General features: G+C 37.2%; 1 protein-coding gene across 1 annotated transcript; it reads left to right on the top strand.

Annotated features, from left to right (window-relative positions):
- Positions 1-12935: 12935 nt before the first annotated feature.
- LOC308345739 (olfactory receptor 5K1-like) lies at positions 12936-13903 on the top strand (the record flags this gene model as incomplete). The annotated part of the gene is given in 3 exon segments (XM_080808181.1): positions 12936-13304; positions 13306-13851; positions 13853-13903. Coding segments are annotated over 3 exon segments (966 nt in total).
- Between the last annotated feature and the right edge of the window lie 7671 nt (positions 13904-21574).

Below are 21574 nucleotides of genomic sequence, written 5' to 3'. Positions count from 1 at the left end.
TGAGGCTAGGACATCTAGTACTATGTTGAACAGCAGTGGTGATAAGGGACATCCTTGCTGTGTTCCTGACCTTAGCGGAAAAGCTTTCAGTTTTTCTCCATTGAGAATGATATTTGCGGTGGGTTTTTCATAGATGGCTTTGATAATATTGAGGTATGTGCCTTCTATCCCTACACTTTGAAGAGTTTTAATCAGGAAGGGATGCTGCACTTTGTCAAATGCTTTTTCAGCATCTATTGAGGGTATCATATGGTTCTTAGTCTTTCTTTTATTAATGTATTGTATCACATTGATGGATTTGCGGATGTTGAACCAACCTTGCAGCCCTGGAATAAATCCCACTTGGTCGTGGTGAATAATCCTTTTAATGTACTGTTGGATCCTATTGGCCAGTATTTTGGTGAGAATTTTCGCATCTGTGTTCATCAAGGATATCGGTCTGTAATTCTCTTTTTTGATGGGATCCTTGTCTGGCTTTGGGATCAAGGTGATGCTGGTCTCATAAAATGTGTTTGGAAGTTTTCCTTCCGTTTCTGTTTTTTGGAACAGTTTCAGGAGAATAGGAATTAATTCTTCTTTAAATGTTTGGTAGCATTCCCCTGGGAAGTCATTTGGCCCTGGGCTTTTGTTTGTTTGGAGATTATTGATGACTGCTTCAATCTCCTTCATGGTTATGGGTCTGTTCAGGTTTCCTATTTCTTCCTGGTTCAGTTGTGGTAGTTTATATGTCTTTTGGAATACATCCATTTCTTCCAGATTGTCAAATTTGTTGGCATAGAGTTGCTCATAATATCTTCTTATAATTGTGTGTATTTCTTTGGTGTTGGTTGTGATCTCTCCTCTTTCTCATGATTTTATTTATTTGGGTCCTTTCTGATTTCTTTTCGATATGTCTGTCCAGGGGTTTATCAATGTTATTAATATTTTCAATGAACAAGTTGCTAATTTTGTTGATTTGTTCTATTGCTTTTTTGGTTTCTATTTCATTGATTTTTTATCTGATCTTTATTATTTCTCTTCTCCTGCTGGGTGTAGGCTTTCTTTGTTCTTCTTTGTCCAGCCCCTTTAAGTGTAGGGTTAGGTTGTGTATTTGAGATCTTTCTTGTTTCTTGAGAAGGGCTTATATCACTATATATTTTCCCTCTCAGGACTGCCTTTGCTGTGTCCCCCAGATTTTGAACCATTGTGTATTCATTATCATTTGTTTCCATTAATTTTATCAATTCTTCTTTAATTTCCTGGTTGACCCATTCATTCCTTAGTAGAGTGCTCTTTAGTCTCCATGTATTTGGGTTCTTTCCAAATTTCCTCTTGTGATTGAGTTTTAGCTTCAGAGCATTGTGGTCTGAAAATATGCAGGGAATGATCCCAATCTTTTGATACCAGTTGAGACCAGATTTATGACCCATGATGTGATCTATTCTGGAGAATGTTCCATGTGCACTAGAGAAGAATGTGTATTCTGTTGCTTTGGGATGGAATATTCTGAAAAGATCTGTGATGTCAACCTGGTTCAGCGTGTCATTTAAGGCCTTTATTTCCTTATAGATCTTTTGCTTGGATGATCTGTCCATTTCATTGAGGGGGGTGTTAAAGTCCCCTACTATTATTGTATTGTTGTTGATGGTTTTCTTTGATTTTGTTATTAATTGGTTTATATAGTTGGCTGCTCCCATGTTAGGGGATAGATATTTAAAATTGTTAGATCTTCTTGTTGGACAGACCCTTTGAGTATGATATAGTGTCCTACCTCATCTCTTATTATAGCCTTTGGCTTAAAATCTAATTGATCTGATATAGGGATTGCCCACCTGACCTTTTTCTGATGTCCTTTAGCATGGTACATTGTTTTCCACCCCCTCACTTTAAATCTGGAGGTGTCTTCGGGTCTAAAATGCATTTCCTGTAGACAGCATATTGATGGGTTTTGTATTTTTATCCACTCTGCTACCCTGTGTCTTTTGATTGGGGCATTTAGCCTATTTACTTTCAGGGTAACTATTGAGAGGTATGAATTTAGTGTCATTGTATTGTCTTTAAGGTGACTCTTCCTGTATATTGTCTCTGTTCCTTTCTGATCTACTACTTTTAGGCTCTCTCTTTGCTTAGAGGATCACTTTCAATATTTCCTGTAGAGCTGGTTTGGTGTTTGCAAATTCTTTCAGTTTTTTTTTTTTTTTTGTCCTGGAAGCTTTTTATATCTCCTTCTACTTTCAAAGATAGCCTAGCTGGATATTGTATTCTTGGCTGCATGTTTTTCTTGTTTAGTGCTCTGAATATATCATGCCAGTTCTTTCTGGCCTGCCAGGTCTCTGTGGATAAGTCCACTGCCAATCTCATATTTTTATCATTGTATGTTACAGACTTCTTTTCCCGGGCTGCTTTCAGGATTTTCTCTTTGTCACTAAGACTTCTAAGTTTTCCTATTAGGTGATGGGGTGTGGACCTATTCTTATTGATTTTTAGGCAGATTCTCTGCACCTCCTGGATTTTGATGCTTGTTTCATTTGCCATATTAGGGAAATTCTCTACAATAATTCTCTCCAATATACCTTCTGCTCCCCTATCTCTTCCTTCTTCTTCTGGAATCCCAATTATTTTAATGTTGTTTCGTCTTATGTTGTCACTTATCTCTAATTCTCTCCTTGTGGTCCAGTATTTGTTTGTCTCTATTTTGCTCAGCTTCTTTATTCTCTGTCATTTGGTCTTCTATATCACTAATTCTCTCTGTTGCCTCATTTATCCTAGCAGTAAGAGCCTCCATTTTTTATTGTACCTCATTAATAGCTCTTTTGATTTCAACTTCATTAGATTTCAGTTCTTTTATTTCTCTAGAAAGGGCTTTTATCTCTTTGGAGAGGGTTTCTCTAATATCTGCAATACCTTTTTCGAGCCCAGCTGGAACCTTGAGAATCGTCATTCTGAACTCTAGATCTGACATATTACCAATGTCCATATTGATTAGGTCCCTAGCCTTCAGTACTGTCTCTTGTTTTTTTTTTTTTTTGGTGTGAGTTTTTTTGCCTTGTCATTTTGTCCAGATAAGAATATATGAAGGAGGAAATAAAATAGTAAAAGTGTGTCAAAACTCAAGGAAAATGTGCTTTAACCTAATCAGAAGAGACCCCAAATCGTTGGGGGGTGGTAGGAAGGTAATAAAAAGAATTTCAGAAAAAACAATTAAAACAAATAAAGAAAAAATATAAAATGAAAAAAGTATATATGTATATTAGACTGGTGACTAGAACAGGGTGACCCACTTAATTTTGGGAGTATTTTGGTCTCTTAGAAGAAACTACCTCCCAAAATTTTAAGGAATGAAAAACATATATAAGGGTAAACACAATGAAGGGATGGAATATGCCTATAAAGATGAAAAAAAAACTTTTTTTTTTTAATTTCTAAAAAGGAGTTGATAAAGTAAGTTCATTGGGAGAATAAAGAAAAAGAAAGTGGAGAGAATTTGCTTACGCTGGAGACTAGAACAAGCCCAGAGCTAGATTTAGGGTATATTTTGATCTATTAGAAGAAGTTGTACCCCAAATTTTTTAGAAGAAAGAAATCTATGTGTATACAAAAAATAAAGTTAGATACAATGAAAGATAAAATATGACTATACTCATGAAGGTTCAAAAATATATTTTTTTATGAAAGGCATTGTTATGATAAACCAGTTAAAAAACATTAAAAGAGGAAAGGTTAAAAGTTTAAAAAAATTAGCAGAAAAAATTTAAAAAAAATTAACTAACTGCAAGCCTAAAGAATCATAGGGAGAAAGCCATGAATTCCATGCTTTGCTTTCTCCTCCTCTGGAATTCCGCTCTTCTCTTTGGTAAGTGCACTTGGTCTTCGCTGGATTTCTTATTGATCTTCTGGGGGAGAGGCCTGTTGTAGTGATTCTCAAGTGTCTTTGCCCAAGGCAGAATTTTACTAACCTTACCAGGGGCAAGGCTAAGTAATCCGCTCGGGTTCGCTTTGGGAAGCTTTTGTTCCCTGAATGCTTTCCATACAATTCCAGAGGACAGGAATGAAAATGCCGGCCTCCCAATCTCCTGCCCAGAGGAGCCGAGAGCTCAGGGTCCCACTCCTCAGTGTACCCTAAGAGAAAAGTGCTCAATCACTCCCGTCTCCCTGGCCTCCGGCCGTGCTCCGAGCTCACCCAGCCTGTGACCAAGCATCTCTGTCTCGGACACATCTCTCCGCCTGGAGTCTCTGAACCCCACAGATCCCTGAGCTCCCCCAGGGGGTGTCTCCCCGGATCTTGTGGGGACCCCACTCACAGAGCAGTGGCCTGTGCCATGGATTATAATTCAAGGTAACCCCGAGTTGAGCGCTCACTCCTCATCTCTGTCTCTGTAGCTGGCTTCCCCACTCTAATACCTGTGAGCTCTGTGACACTCAGACACCCCCAATCCTTCTGTGACCCCACAGGACCTGGGGCCATGCTGACCCCACGTGGGCTTCACCCCGGTTTAGCCTCTGGAGCCATGTCCCTCAGCAGAGCAGATTTTTAAAGTCCTGATTTTGTGCTCTGTTGTTCCACCACTTGCTGGGGCCCAGCCCCTCCCCCTGAGGTCTATCTTCCTGTCGCTTTGTATTCATTTCTCCGCCTGTCCTGCCTTTCAGATAGTGGTCTATTTTCTGATTCTAGAATTGTTGCTCTTCTTCTTTTTTATCTCCTGTTGGAGATAAAAACCATTCGCAATGGTTTGATAAGCTATCTAGCTGATCTCCTGCTACCTGATGTTGTCTCAGCCTTCTACTTCTCAGCCATCTTGATTCCTCCCCCATCATGATAATTTTTAAGTTTTTTTTCTGTTAAACCCAGTATATGATTGCTCTCACAGGCAGTTTATGTTTTCTGTTAATTTTCTGATGGATGGGTGACAATTTTTGCCTAATCATGACTTTCTGTTGTTGAGAACAGGGCATTTAAGATAATATATGCTAGAACTCTGGATACTCACTCATCCTTGGGTCTTGTTATATTTTTGTTTGTTCAGTGACTTGATGGAGTGTGTGGGCAAGTGTGTGTGTGAAGTCCATTTCCTCTGCAGTGTAAAGCCTCTAATGCTGCCCTTTAGACAATGCAGCATGCACACAGTCCCTTGGGATGACCATGGCTTTATCAGAAGTCCTCTTATCTCTTTCTTTGAACACATCCAGCTCTTAGGCCCCATGAACTCCCAGCAATAGCATGAGCATGCTCTCTCTCTCTCTCTCTCTTTTTGATGCCTTTGGGAATAAGTTGTTCCATATTCATAAGCAATTGAATTTGGGCCCCTTTGAAGCATAGTTTTTGAGGCTAATGCTTGAGGGTCTTTCTGACTCAGGGCAAGCTCTTCCTTATTTTCTCCCATCCTGCATTTTTCTAGGTAAACCAGCTGGATGTTTCATCAATAGTTCCACCATTCCCCCACTAATCATCTTTTGCCAATAGAATCACGTTCTTTGAGGGATCCTTTGTAGGTCTCTGTTCTTAAGACCTTTGTTCCCTTTAGGGTAAAATCTCTGAGACTCAACTTTTAGACATGGGAGTAGTGATAGTGACCCATTTCCTTCAATGTGATACCCTTGCTATAGAAGTCATACCTAAGATAGAGTCTCTATCATAAGAGTGTGGACTGGGTAGAAGGGATCCCCAAACTCAGGATCACAATTGCCTAGAATTTAACTTCCACAATACATAGCTGGAAAGAGGTGAGTGTGGCCCTCCTGGGAGGTAACAAAGTCAACTACTAGGAGGTAAAGGGGATGTGGGGAGGGAGTTTTGTGTTCTTGTCTGCACCTGAATAAAGTGGACTTTCCTCACACTGAGCTAGGAAGGCACAGGTTATGATTCGAATGCTATAGAATCTCACTGTTCCTACCAAATATTAATACATTTTCATGAACGAGTGTTTCATTTGCTGCATACCCTAGCACAATTTCCTGACAGAGAATTTTTCTTTTCTTTCTTTCTTTCTTTTTTTTTTTTAGAGGACATAAATACCCACAGCCCGGAACATCATCCACTTGGTGCCAAAAAAACCTGTGGGCGGTGGGAGGGAAGCAGACACCATGAGCTTGCCCAGACTGCTATGGCCTGAAACCAAAGTGGCCTCAGATCCAGGTTCCAGCTCATGAGGAAACGTGAGGTTTGCAGTAATCCCTGATCTGGGAGTGAGGGTCCCTAAGATGGAATAGCATAGATATGGACTCGCTGGTGCTCTCAGGTGAGTCCTGTGCTCACAACACTTCAGCTTTCACAGCCTAATGTGGGCACAGAGCCCAAAGCACAAGCCTTTCATGGCCTCTGATGGGCACAGGTGTGTGGAGCAAAGCAGCAGTAGGTGCCATGTTGATCTCCATCCTCACCTTGCTGTCGATGTCAGGCAGTCCCCTGTTGCCATACTTCACCTGGTGTTAGTTCTCATCATAGTGCAGACTCAGCTGCATCTGCAGGGGTCCCAGGAGGAAAGCCAGAGTGGTCAGCACGTTCCCCCACACTGATGCAAGTACGTTCTTGAGCAGGCAGTGGCGCTTGCAGCTGTAGTAGCTGCTCTCTTCCTCCTCCTCCTTGTACCTGGGTATATGCATCCACCAACTCATCCAGATGAGCCCCAGGCCCATGGGGGACGCCAAGCCAGTCCTCCTCACCACCATGTGGTGCCCTGGCCCCTGTTGTGTGGTTCTATGGTAGCACCGCCTCCTTGGCCAGAACTCGCCAGAACACTAGCACAGCTGTCCCAACTTCCCAAAGATTTTTAAATCATGTTTTTTAACAAAAAATTGTCACCATTTATATTGTTCTGTTGGGAACCGAGCCATGGAACTTCTCATGCTGCCATTCAAAAGTGGACCTAAGCTATGGCTTTTTCATTAATGTTCTCGTCAAGTTGAAAAAGTTCCCCTTCTGGCCCTAGGTTACTGACTGGTTTTTATGCTGCTCTAGTTCTCCCAATCTTTCCCTGCATCTCAATCCAGGATGTGTTACTTACGAATTGTAGCATATTGGGCCAGCTCATCCTTGCTCTTAATTATAAGTATTTGTTAAATATTTCAATTACTTATTGAAGATCACTTTATCCCCACAAAACTTCAGAGTTTTTAATGAAGAAATATCAATTCTCACACCACTTTCATGTCCTTTATCTGTCCTTTGGTTAGACATGTCTGAACTTTTAAATATGCTTAGGTTGCTATCTGTTGATGTTTTTAAATGACTTTTTAAAGTTTTTTTTATAGAGAGACAGCATGAGTGAGGGACAGAAGGAGAGGGTGAAGCAGACTCCCCCCTGAGCAGGGAGCCTGACAAAGGACTAGATCCCAGGACCTTGGGTTCATGACTGGAGCCCAAAACAGATGGTTAACCAACTGAGCCAACCAAGGGCCCTTTATTTGTACCTTTTGATACAAATTTAGGGATCCAAAGGGGCACATGCACCCAAATGTTTATAGTAGCAATGTCTTCAATAGCCAAACTTGGAAAAAAACTAGAAGTCCATGAACAGATGAATGGATAAAGAAGATGTAGTATATATATATAATAGAATACAATGCAACATCAAAAAGTTCAATCTTGCCATTTGCAACGACTGGATGGAACTAGAGGGTATTATGCAAAGCAAAAAAAGTCAGAGAAAGACAATTATCATATGATCTCTCTGACATGAGGAATTTGAGAGGCAGGGCACAGGTCATGAGGGATAGGGAGGGAAAAAATGAAACAAGATGGCATTAGGAGGGAGACAACCTATAATAGACTATTAATCTCATGAAACAAATGGAGGTTTGCTGGGGTGTGGGAGGTGAGGAATAGGGTGAGTGGGTTATGGACTTTGGGGAGGGTATGTGCTGTGGTGATTTTTCTAAAATGTGTAATCCTGATGATTCACAGACCTGTACCCCTGGGGCAAGTAATACATTATATGTTAATGAAAAAAACATAAATGTACACCAAAATAGTTTGAAATATCTTCTCTAGTGAAGCCATCAGTAGATGAAAGATAGTTGAAAACACAAGAGTAGACAAAATAATATGGGGAAAACTCTAGAATACAAATAGAGGGAGGTCAAGGAACAATCAAAAGGAAGCATCATTAGGGGGAAAGAGGGAAACATGACCTAGTGTGAAATACCAAGATGCAGCTATGAAGAAGATAGACACAGAGAGGGTTATCATAAGAAGCCAGAGAGGACTTTAATAGTACCAATCACTACACTTGATTAGGAAAATGATTAAATAATTCTTTACTTTTGGCATTTAAAGTTATTTGTGGCCCTGGAGTGAGGTTTTAATGAATTGGTAGAGTAGAGAAAATATGCGAAGAAATCAAACAGGACATTTTCCAATCCCTTTTCCTATTCCTTTTATGTTACCTCTTGTGTCCACTTGTATCATGTATGAATAAACTTGAGCCTTTTTAGTTTACTATCCATTTTTAAGAAAAAATTTGGTCTGTGTCTTTTGAGAGTCCAAGCTTTTAAACATGGTTGCCTCAGTCTACTGCTTTTCCTCATGTTCTTCCCCAATTCTTATCCTGCATATCCTATAAAGTTATCTGAAATTATATTTCCACTGGGAAATGTTTCTTTCTTCCTCCAGGTCACTATTCACTTCCCTCACTATATTTTTACACAACTTGTTTACACTTCTTATATATTACAGCTTAAATTGCACTCTGGTTAGCAATGTAAGTGCCTTTCTTTCTCCCCACAAGAGGATGAGCTTCTTGTCAGCAGCCATATATAAAAACGAGAAAAGTATCCCCTTCAGTCTCACATCTTGTGCTCACACACCCATTGTCTTTTCCAATACCCTGCATATTAAAAGTACTTGATAAAAGTTAAACAGAATGGTAATGTCAGCAGTTAATGCAGCAGGATCTAGCTCAGTTTGTAGTCAGTTTCTCAGAAAGATGCATGACATGATTGGTGACTTAATACGTAGTCAAGTCTTTTACAATCAAGACACATATGAGTCACACTTGATATGGTGATGAATGCATTATAAAAGTAGTGAAGTGCCATGTAAATCAGGAAAAGAAAGAATCAATTCTATTTGAAGGACCTAGGAAAGTCCCCATGGAGATCAGATTTGAGTTCAAGGATGAGTAGTACTGAGATGGAATGAAAGAGAGGAGTTTAAGATGAGGGAAACATTGCTAAGTGAATTAGTTGAAGCAACTGCCCAGAAGGACCATGAAGGGATGCATGTGGCCAAGTGCCCTGATGTAAGAGGAAGAAAGGAAAGAGATAGATAAGACACAGGTTGACAATGGAGCATCTGGAATACCAAAATAAGAAAAATGGATTTGGGGGTGGCTCAGTCAGTTAAGTGTCTGTCTTCAGCATGAGTCATGATTCTGGAGTCCTGAGATCAAGCCCCAGAACTTCATGTCCAGTTCTCTGCTCAACAGAGAGTTGGATTCTCTCTCTCCTTCTCCTTCTACCTATCCCTTTGCTCCTTCTCTCTCTCTCACTTACTCTATTTCAAGTAAATAAGTAAAACAAAACAAAAAAAAAGTTAAAACAAAATTAAAAAAAAAACACTTAAAAAAAGAAAAATGGATTTTGTTAGAAACCAATTAGAGACCATTTCAGATTCCTGAGCAGTAGACTATCATTTTCTCACTCATTCAAGAAACATTTGTTAAGCACTACAAAGTACCACTGTTCAAGGTGTTCAGAATGAAGGAATGAACATAACAGAGAAATCCTTTCCCTCTTATGTCCATAGCTAATGGCAGCAGCAGGCAACAAGTGATGGATTATAGACATACTCTATGTATAGTATCTTTATTAAATTTTATTAAATATACAGTATACTTATATGATTAATGGAATGAAGGGTGAAAGCAGGTAAAGAAAGGTAAAGGAATTGGGGTAACTGAAAAGAACAGAGATTAACTCAGTAAATCATATGTGTGACTAAAGGGTAACAGCAAAGTCTCCATGAAGATTTTTCAATACATGGGAACTACTTCAGATCAGCGTGAAGGAGTTGATGAGATAGCTAACACTACCACAACTTTTGCTCTTCACTCTAAATGTTAATCATCTTTCATAAACCCTATTATTCTCTCCAGTAACTGTCCAAACCAACCTGAGAGTCCCTTCAGCTCATTTACATATTAGACACAGAATTTAGAATTCTAAAAATGATGTCAGTTACATAAGAATCAGCAAGATGATCATCAAATGACTTAGTGACTTTAGTGACGGTCATTTATTTTAACCTGATTTCTCACAGGTCATCCTTAATATATGTCACAGAGTTAATATGTTTTGGGAACTGAATCTCCCCATAGAAATACACTGATGTCATCATAGGCAAGTCCCATAAGCATTTGATGGAAAGCTTAATTTTGCATTGAAAGAAACTTAACTATTGACACTGACTTATTAGTTGTCTCCTAGATTTTCATTCTTTTAATCTCAAATGTTTCTGAGACAAAAACTTATATCCTGAAATTGTATGAGACTTAACATCACACACACACACAAAAGCAATGTGATGTTATAAAACTCTTCTCAGAGCATTCAGGTAAGGAGGTATTCAGATTTATCTTTACCTTTACAATTAGCATCCATAAATATTGATTTATCTGAATTATTTAGCATTTTTTATTTGTTCTCAGGTTTCAATTCTCACCATCACAACTGAAGGCTATGGCAAATTAGCATGAGATTTGAACTCAGTTCATGCCGACCTTTTCTGATTATAAGGTAGATCTTCAAAACATACAGGTAAGAGTGCAGCTTAATTCTGTGACATAATTCAGACAAGTACATTGAAAGTTATTTCTAACATAGTTGAATGATTAAATGGCTTATCTTCAGTACTTTAAAACAAGAAAGTGAAACATTCAGCCTGTGCTTTTATTTTGATGTTTTGAGTATTGAAAAATAAACCCATTTTGATCATAGAATGTACATAATTATTTTTTTCTAAAGATTTTATTTATTTATTTGACAGACAGAGATCACAAGGTGGCAGAGAGAGAGAGGAGGAAGCAGGCTCCCCGCTGAGCAGAGAGCCCGATGCGGGGCTCGATCCCAGGACCCTGAGATCATGACCCAAGCCGAAGGCAGAGGCTTTAACTCACTGAGCCACCTGGGCGCCCCAGAATGTACATAATTAGACACATTGGTCAAAATATCCTAATGGATCCCTAAGTAATAATAGAAGAGAGCCTTTGAGGTAAAACAAAATTTGTTCTCAAAAATCATATTTTGTTTAAGATTTTTTAAAAATTTATTCATTTAAGAGAGAGAAACAGAGAGAGAGAGAGAGAGCTCAAGCAGAGGGAGAGGCAGAGGGAGAGGAACAAGGAGAACTCCCACCGAGCTGGGAGCCAGACATGGGGCTCAGTCCCAGGACCTGGAGAATCATGACCTGAACCAAAGGAAGATGCTTAAATATCTTAGCCATCCAGGCAACCCATCTCAAAAATCCTATCAAGATTTAAGATTTTTCTCTTTCTCTAAGTGTTATAAAACTAAAATATACAGGCAAGCTTATTTTTATTAGCTTTCAAACTACTGTGATATACATCAGAAAATATTACATAAGTTTCTTAGGAAGCAGGAAAATAGTAGCTGGGTCACTTCCAAAAAGAGAATGATACATAAGGTTTTTCATGATAAATTTCGAAGAATTTCCTTTGAGTCCTGTTCTTCATAACTAGCAGTCTCAATTTGTGGAGATCAAAGAGGTCACTAAGGATCAGTGATAGTACACTGACAACAAGTTCACCTATCTCTGGTCTTTGAAGCTAGGACTGGAATCAATACTTTTTTTTTCCCCCACTATAGAATTGAATAACTCTTATGAGAAGTAAAAGTCATAGCTGAACTCAAATGTCTACAATTCTAATAAAGAAACTGTACATGAATATTTTTTAAAAAGCCATATGTATTATTCATAAACAACTCTAGATTGTGTTGGTTATATAGGATATGCTTGAGGATGCAAGAAGTGACAATCAGTGTGGTCTAGAGCATTTAGTTAAAGCTTTCTTAAGTAGCATAATATGTAAAATATGCTTTATGTAAAGATGGAAAGGATTTAGAGATCTGGGCAAAAATCAACAGGAATAATGGCAAGGACAAAATCAGTTTTTATGGAAATGGGTCTAATACGGGAACAGGGATGAGAGAGGTGAAAATACATAGGTATTTATTTCCTTGGATATCCCAAGGAATTTCCTCTAAAGATGAAAGTCCTATTCTTAAATCTTTGTGATCTTCATACAATACCTAAGGTATAAATTTAACAACATATCTGTTGTATGCCCTCTTCAAGGATTCATTCCACTTGGAGAGTAGAGGAAAACTTTTTGCTTAGTTAAAAAATTTGTATACATGAAAATTAATAGTAAATTTATTTTAAGGGTCTTTAATATCAAAACTGACACTGAAATTTTTTGTCAACCATGAATCAAATATGAGAATGCTAGATTTCTACACTATTCATATGTGAATTCATAAAGACAAACCTTTTCCTCTGTAAGCATTCTTCTTGGAATTACAAAAATATTCATGTGAATGCTGATTTTCAGAATTCAGTTATCAAACTGACATTTTAGGGGAATGGCTATTCCCTAGAGGATTTTGTGCCTGTATCCAGAGATACTAAGAGGAGTTTGAAGAAGCTTCTCTCTTTGTTGTAAAAAGAAAAATTTGGAAGGAAAGTTTTACACACTTAATTACAATCTTATGATGTTTATTCTTCTGATCCATGAACATGGAATGCTCTTCCATCTTCTTGTGTCTTCTTCAATTTCTTTTACAAGCGTTCTCTAGTTCCTCAAGTACAGATCCTTTATCTCTTTTGTTAGGTTTATTCCTAGGTATCTTACTGTTCTTGGTGCTATAGTAAATGGAATAGATTCTCTAATTTCCTTTAATCTTATATCTCCAGAATGCCTATCTCAACAGAGAAGGCAAATATGACTGAAGATAACTACTCCTTGACCACTGAATTTATCCTCAAAGGATTTACAGATCGCCCAGAGTTAAAGAGCCTATTGTTTGTGCTGTTTCTCACTATCTATGTGATCACTATGGTGGGGAATCTTGGCCTGGTGGCATTGATTTTTATGGAGCGTCGTCTTCACACACCAATGTACATCTTCCTGGGCAACCTGGCTCTGATGGATTCCTGTTGTTCCTGTGCCATTACCCCCAAAATGTTAGAGAACTCCTTTTCTAAAGACAGAATGATTTCCCTTTATGAATGCATGGCACAATTTTATTTTCTCTGCCTTGCTGAAACTGCAGATTGTTTTCTCCTGGCAGCAATGGCCTATGATCGCTATTGTGGCCATATGTAGCCCACTGCAGTACCACACCATGATGTCAAAGAAACTCTGCATTCAGATGACCACAGGGGCCTACATAGCTGGAAACCTGCATTCCATAATTCATGTGGGGTTTCTCTTTAGGTTAACTTTCTGTGGGTCAAATGAAATTAATCACTTTTTTTGTGACGTTTTACCATTATATAGACTCTCTTGTGTTGACCCTTATATCAATGAACTGATGATATTTATCTTTGCAGGTTCCGTTCAACTCTTCACCATCGGTAGTGTCTTAGTATCTTACTTCTACATTCTCTTTACTATTTTTAAAATGAAATCCAAAGAGGGAAGAAGCAAAGCCTTATCTACATGTGCATCCCACTTTCTCTCTGTCTCAATATTCTATGGTTCTCTTATCTTTGTGTACATTCGACCACATTCAGTTAAAGAAGAGGATGAAGATATACCTGTTGCTGTTTTTTATACCATAGTGATCCCTTTATTAAATCCTTTTATTTATAGTCTAAGAAATAAGGAAGTAATGAATGCTATGAAAAAAATTATAAAGAAAATTTTATAACATTATAAAAGAAACATCATCGTCTGTGGAAAATTAGCTTAAATTTGATAAAATGTTTTTCAAGATCATGGAATATTGAGAAAGTAGAAAAGGACCACTTCATCCATAAAATCTTCAGTTACTAAACATGATAGTATAGGAATCAAACAAATAAGTTCTGCAAGGAGAGATTCTGTTAATATGTATTCCAACATTGTAGCTACTAGTTCCCTTCAAGAATGAATTAAATGATTATTGTTGAGGTCCCATACTGTGCCACAGAAAAATTAGCTAAATTATTAACTAACTGTTTCAAAGAGTAATGAGTTACAATTTTCAAATAATATAACAAATACTAGGAATAGAAGTCAGTATATGTAAACTCCACCTCCATTAATATTGTTGACAAGTTTCTAGAATTTCAAAGCGTAATTTTACAAAGTTTGCCCCATTCCAGGTTCTCAAGAAGTAATCCCTTCTTAAACAACACCATCCGTCGGAAGTACACGGTATATATTTGGTTCTTAATTTTCTTTGAGTTTATTCAGGGGACTATATTTGAATATCAATTCATATGAAGTATCTATTCTTAAATCAAGAATATTTTCATCATTAAAATGGGAAATTTTGTTATATATCTTTTACCACAATTAAAAAATATTAAAAACAAGAAAAGAATGCTAGGCAAAGTGTATAATAAAGAAAAACTACTTTCATATTTATTGTTAGTCAACTTTACTCTCAGATTCTCTGAAATAGAGTATCTGTATACTCATGATTTCTCAAAATGTAGTTGAAATAGATGGAATTTATACAGAAATCCCTATTTCTTTCTCTCTAATATTACTTACTATGTTTGTTACCGGGAATTCCACCAACTTGTACTGATTCCAATGTAAATTACTGATACATTCACAGCATTAAGAAAAAGTTGGAGATGCTATAAGCATAAATGAGGCACAGAATTGGGAACATTCTAAATACCAAAATATAAATATTTATTGATCAGTCACATACGGCAATGTGAAGGAGTCTATCATGGTTCATCACCCAAATGGCAAGATTTTATTCTTTCTGATGGCTAATATTGCTAATATTGTGTATCTACATATAACTGTATATCTACAGTGCTAATATTGCACTGTAGATATACAGTTATATATATATTATACATATATTATACATATATATGTATATGTATGTATGTATGTGTATATATACATATATATGTGTATATGTATGTATGTATGTGTATATATGTATATGTATGTATATATCCATATGTATATATCCATATATACATATGGATATATACATATGGATATATATCTCCATATATATCCATATGTATGGAGATATATATCCATATGTATACATACATACATACATACATACACATATACATATATATCATTTCTTCTTTATTCATTCATTCATGAGCTCATCTTGCCATTTGCAACATCAAAGATTGAACTAAAGTATATTAGGCTAAGCAAAATAAGTCATTTAGAGAAAGAAAAATATCATGACTTCACTCATATGTGGAATTTAAGAAACAAAACAGATGAACATAGGGGAAAGGAAGGAAAAATAAGATAAAAATAGAAAAGAAGGCAAACCATAAGGTGCTCTTATATAGAGGATAACAGGTTTGCTAGAGGAGAGATGGATGATGGGATGGGGTAAATGGGTGATGGGCATTAAAGAGGGCACTTGGGATAAGCACTGGGTATTATATGTTAAGTGATGAATCACTAAATTCTATTCCTGTCTCCTAAGCATTATGAGAAGGGAAAAATGAAGGGGGAGAAATCAGAGTGGGAGAGGAAGCATGAGAGGTTACACCAAAGAGAGACTAGTCTACAAGTCTCTATACTAGTACTAGTCTACATGAGAGACTACATCAAAACTAATGATACAGAGGGACAGTCAGAGTCCCTGCTGAGCATGGAGCCCACCTTGAGGCTCGATCCCAGGATCCTGAGGTCATGATGTGAGCCAAAGTCAGATGTTTAACCAACTGAGCCCCCCGGACACACCCCATGTTCCATCCTTAATTCACTTTTGGGCATAAGGAACCAAAATGAAATCTATTTTTCAATTTAGTCTGGAGAAAAAACACGCTCTGAGAACTATGGAGCAGGCTGTATCCCAAACAGTGCTTTAAAGACCATATGACCCAAATGCCTTTTTAAGCAAATATCCCTATGCATGCAAACTAGAATCTTTGGCAAAAGTTTTCCACTGAACCCTCAGCCTCTAGCATTGAATAATGTGATTTTGGAGTCATCAGAAAATATATTCATCAGAAACTACCAACTACAGTTATTTGAAGAGAAAATGGTTGGTCCATTAGAGTATTTTGGGAGAGCCAGCTCTCATCACTAAAGGAAACCAAATATTTTAATACCTTAAATGCCTCTCATATAATTGGCAACGTCAAAGATACATTCTAGTAAGAATGGATCAGATTGGCAAAGATCAGTCACAGGTCCTTGGGACTATCAATAGAACCTCTCAAACAACTGCCAGCACTAATTTCTAAATAGCAAACTCTCTGTTAATGCAAAGCACGCTGCCTCGGTTACTAATGAATGTTACTAAATTAAGGAACATGATGTCATTTGGAAGCTTACAATCTTTCTCATGAATACTGCACTGGTTAAAAACAGAAAATCCAAAGAGAGGATAGACTCCCAAATACATTTATGAAGTTGAAAAAACCTGGAGATGTGAAAGGAAAATTGTAAGACAGTCTGATTCATAAAGCCATACCTCCTCAGATTCTTAAAATTGGCAAGCAGAATATTGCATTCTATGAAAAGTATAATATGACCAAATTGGTGCCTTCCAGGGATTTAAGGATGCTTTAGTGCTTGACAATTGATCAGTATAATTTGTCTCATTATTAGATTAAAAGAAAATAATATGGCAGTTTAAACAGATGCAAAAAAAGAGTTTGGTCAGATTTAATCATCTTTTTAAAAAAATTTTATTTATTTATTTTTAATTTCTTTTCAGTGTTCCAGAATTCATTGTTTATGCACCACATCCAGTGCTCCATGCAATATGTGCCCTCCATAATACCCACCATCAGGCTCACCCAACCTCCCAACCCCGTCCCCTCCAAAACCCTCATTTTGGTTTTCAGAGTCCATAGTCTGTCATGGTTTCTGTCCCCCTCCAGTTTCCCTCAACTCACCTCTTCTCCATCTCCCCATGTCCTCCGTGTTATTTCTTGTGCTCCGCAAATAAATAAACCATATGATGATTGACTCTCTCTTCTTGACCTGTTTCATTCAGCATAATCTCTTCCACTCTGGTCCATGTTGATAGAAAAGTTGGGTATTCATTCTTTCTGATGGAGGCATAATAAATTTAGTCATCTTCTATCAAAAAACACTTAACAAATTTGGAATTAAAAAAAAGTTCTTTAATAAAAAAGTTAAGTACCAATAACTTAAATAAATATTGCCCTAATAGTAAACAGTGTATGCTTCCTTTTGAGTACAGGAGTGACACCAGGATGTCTATTCTCATCACTTGTATTCAGTTTCATAATGAATGTTAATAGCCACTGAAATAGGAGCAAATAAAAAAAAAGAAAAAAATAGAAACTAAAGAATTAAGAATGAGGAAAGAATAATGCCATTTTTTGGAGACGAGAGGTCAAGGAAGGAATATGGGATTGAAAAAATATACACAGGGAAACATGTGAATCTAATATTCCATGTCTTGATCTTTATGATTATTGCATGGGAGTTCACAACTCAAATTAAAAAAATCACTGAAAAAACTCAACTGTAGATTTAAACTGACATAAGAAAGGTCTGTGAAATTGAAGTTTTATCAACAGAGAGTATGCAATCCAAAGGATGAAGGAAAGAAAGAATGAGGAGACATGCACAGACCCTCAGAGAAATAAAGCCAGCACTAAGTGCATCAGCATGTGCTTTTGGGAATACCAGGAAAACATGTTTCTGATAAAAGACTTGTATTAAAAAAAAGCAAGTTGTTTGTTGATAAACAATGAACAGAAAGTACACAAACAATCCAATAAAAATTGGGCAAAAGTTCTGAACAGCATTTTTTTTTATGATTTTATTTATTTGACAGCCAGAGATCACAAGTAGGCAGAGAGGCAGGCAGAGAGAGAGAGAGGAGGAAGCAGGCACCCCGCTGAGCAGAGAGCCTGATGTGGGGTTCGATCCCAGGACTCTGGGATCATGACCTGAGCCAAAGGCAGAGGCTTTAACCCATTGAGCCACCCAGGTGGCCCCTGAACAAGCATTTTATCAAAGAAGAAATATAGATGGTAAATAAGCATATGAAAATCTCCTCCACATTATTTGCCATAGAAAATTGTTAACTAAAACAATAATGGCATATGTAAAAGATTGGCTAAAATTAAAAAAATAAATAAATAAATACATACCAGTTACTGGCAAGATAATGGATGACAGGAACACACATACATACCCTCACACTGCCAGCTGACAGAGCCCAGAAGCAATGACATTGCAGAAAAAATTAGCATACCTATGGCCCATTTTGTTCTTAATATCATTTTCCAGTCAAAGGAATTAGATCTACTTGGAGAAATAGCCAATTCAGTGATTAGGGCAGGAAGTAAATATGCAAGATGAGCCTGGAACATCTTGGAATGCCAGAGAACAACAACAACAACAACAACAACAACACAAAAGCTAAACAACAAACAAACGCAAACCCACCCCGCATACACAATGATGCGTGTATGTCAAAGGGACAAGGAGCCAATGGAAACAGCTTCCTGTGGCCAAAGATCCTATGATTTGAGCAGCAAAATTAATAAAGTACTGTGTAATTTTATCAAAGTATAAATAAATATCCATGATTCCATATTTATGTAAATAGAGGATTGAATATATAAATAAGTGAGGTGACTAGATAAATCTTCCATGCAGAAGAATTCCAGTTTGTATGGATACTTTGCCCCAGGGAGGTGGTCCATTTCTTTCCTCTCTGTAAGTGTGGACTGTGGATAGTTACTTCCTTACACAGAACACAGTAAGAGAGGGTGGAGACAAAGCAGCTTCACCACGGAGGAACCTAACAACACTACCTTAACCAGGTGGTCAAGGTCAACATCAAGTGTTACAAGTGATGAGGACAGTAGTTGCCACTGACAGGATGTAATGAAAATGGTGATTTACCTCTGGGGCCTTTCTCCTCAAAACCTATCCCCCCAGTGTAATCAGGAGAAAAACATCAGAAGAATCCCATTTCAGAGACATTCTACAAAATGCCCAATTAGTACATCTCAAAACTTACCAAGGACTTCAAAAACAAGGAATGTTGAAAAGCTGTTCCAGACAGCTGATGACTAAAGGGACGTGACGACTAAATATAAAGTGATATGCTGAATGGGATTCTGGATGCAAGGACACTAGATTAAACTATGGAAATCTGAACCAAGTATGAATTTCACTTCATCATAATGTATCAATATTGGCTCACTAATTATAGCAAAAGTACCATACCAATGTAGGATATTAATAATATAGGAAGATGGATGTGTCAGATATGGGAATTCCCTATACTATCTTTACTATTTTCTATAAATCCATAACTGTTCAATTTTTTTTTTTAATTCTCATTTCTCAGAATGCAGCCAGAGAACACTTGGGGAAAAACAATCACCAGTTTTATGCTTCCAATGATAACAATTGATTCAAAAATTATTGTCATTGGATGCTAAAACTGTTGATGAAAAATTATTAGGGAACAAGAAAATCACATGGTGTCCAGGTACCACCCTACGGATTAGATTTTCATAGGAAGGAACTATGCTATCTGTATCGTAGAGCAGATGGTGATGGTACCACCTTAATGAAGTAATCAGTAAATGGCTTCAGTTAACAAGGCAAGCTAATGTTATAGGCCTCACCTTAAAACAGCACACTTGTGATGGCTGAATTATATAACCTAATCTAATCATGAGGAAACATCATAAAAATAGATATGGTGGGATGTTTTACATGATGTCTGACACAAAGATTCAAAAACTTTTAAATGTCATGAAAGGAGAAAAAAGCAAGAGTTTTCTTCTAGATTACAGGAGATTGAAAAATGATAATACACCAAGTAGTGGCATTTAATTGAATTCTTGATGAAAACATAAATTGCTAAGAAGGACAATTTGGGGAATATTTTAGTGTGAACATCATATTAGGTGATGTTAAATTTCTTGGGGGTAATAATGATATGATGGAATGCCTGGGTGGCTCAGCCAGTTAAGTCTCTGCCTTTAGCTCCAGTCATGATCCTGGGGTCCTGGGATCAAGCCCCATCCACTGACGGCTCCCTCTTCTCTCTCTCTCTCAAATAATTAAATAAAATCTTTAAAAAATGATATGACAGTGTAGGAAATGTCTTTGTTCTTTTGAGATATATATAGAAGAATTTTGGATAAATTATCATAATCTCATATATATGTATAGTCACGTATACATACCTGTATTCAATATGTATGTATACATATTTTCCAGATGGATTGTTAGGCAAAAGTGGTGAAATGATCAATAATTACTAATCATGATTTTAAAAATTCATGGGCATTTTCTCAACTTATCTGTAGGTTTGAAATTTTCCAAAACAAATCTGGAGGAAAATGTCATTGATTCACATTTTTCTTGACTCTGTGCCCTGATTCTCTATCCACTTAATAGCTTAGTTTCTTGAAAGTTTTCCTCTCCTGCTACTTTCATTTCTCTATGTTGTGTACAATATGACTTAGTGGTTAAGAACATGGACTTTGTATTGGATCCCTCAATTTGATCCCTGAGCTCCACCTTAATATTTCTGTAGACAAATTAAGAAACCTCTTTGTTCCCATTTTTTCAGTGAGGTTATAGGAAATTAAAATATAGATGTTAAAGTAAAAAATATAATAGATTTGCTGAGTAGTTAAATAGATACTGATGAAATGTTATTTACAAGCTAAAAGGTTGTCTTAGAATTAATTTATAATAAAGCAAAAATGAGGGGGCACCTGGGTGGCTCAGTGGGTTAAAGCCTCTGCCTTTGGCTCAGGTCATGATCCCAGAGTTCTGGGATCAAGCCCCGCACATCAGGCTCCTCTGCTCTGCGGTTAGCCTGCTTCCTCCTCTCTCTCTGCCTGCCTCTCTGCCTACTTGTGATCTCTCTCTCTGTCAAACAAATAAATAAAATCTTTAAAAAAAAAGATTAAAAAAATAAATAAATAAAGCTAAAATGAGAGATGAGACAAGAGACATAAGTGTATCTGTTAATATTTATTCAGTTGCATTAAAAACATTTTTTCCAAACAAGGTTAACAGTAAGGAGATCTATTGGATTTTGAAATGAGAAGGGGTGGTTAATTCCAGAAACCCTGGGTCTGCTTCTCTGTGATTCCCTCAGCTATGCCCTCCATGTGTATTGACTTCACCTCCAGGCTGGTGTCTCTTGATGGCAAAATGGTTGTAGACTGCGCCACCTTTCATATCCACAAAACGTGACATTCAGAGGAAGACTACTTTTTTGTGGATCTCTTAAAAACCAAGAAAACATTTCCCAGAAACTCCCACAAAATTCCCTCTTTGGTCTCACTGGCCCCAAATAAGTCACAGATTCTTCCCTTAGCATACCTCTAGGTTTCAGTGTTACTAATGGTTAGCAGTGGGTGATGCAGAAATATATAAACAGAACTTGTGGTACACCTGGAAAA

This window comes from Martes martes, assembly GCF_963455335.1.
Source record: "Martes martes genome assembly, chromosome: 1".
Lineage (NCBI taxonomy): Eukaryota > Metazoa > Chordata > Mammalia > Carnivora > Mustelidae > Martes > Martes martes.
This window is presented reverse-complemented; position numbering and strand designations above follow the sequence as displayed.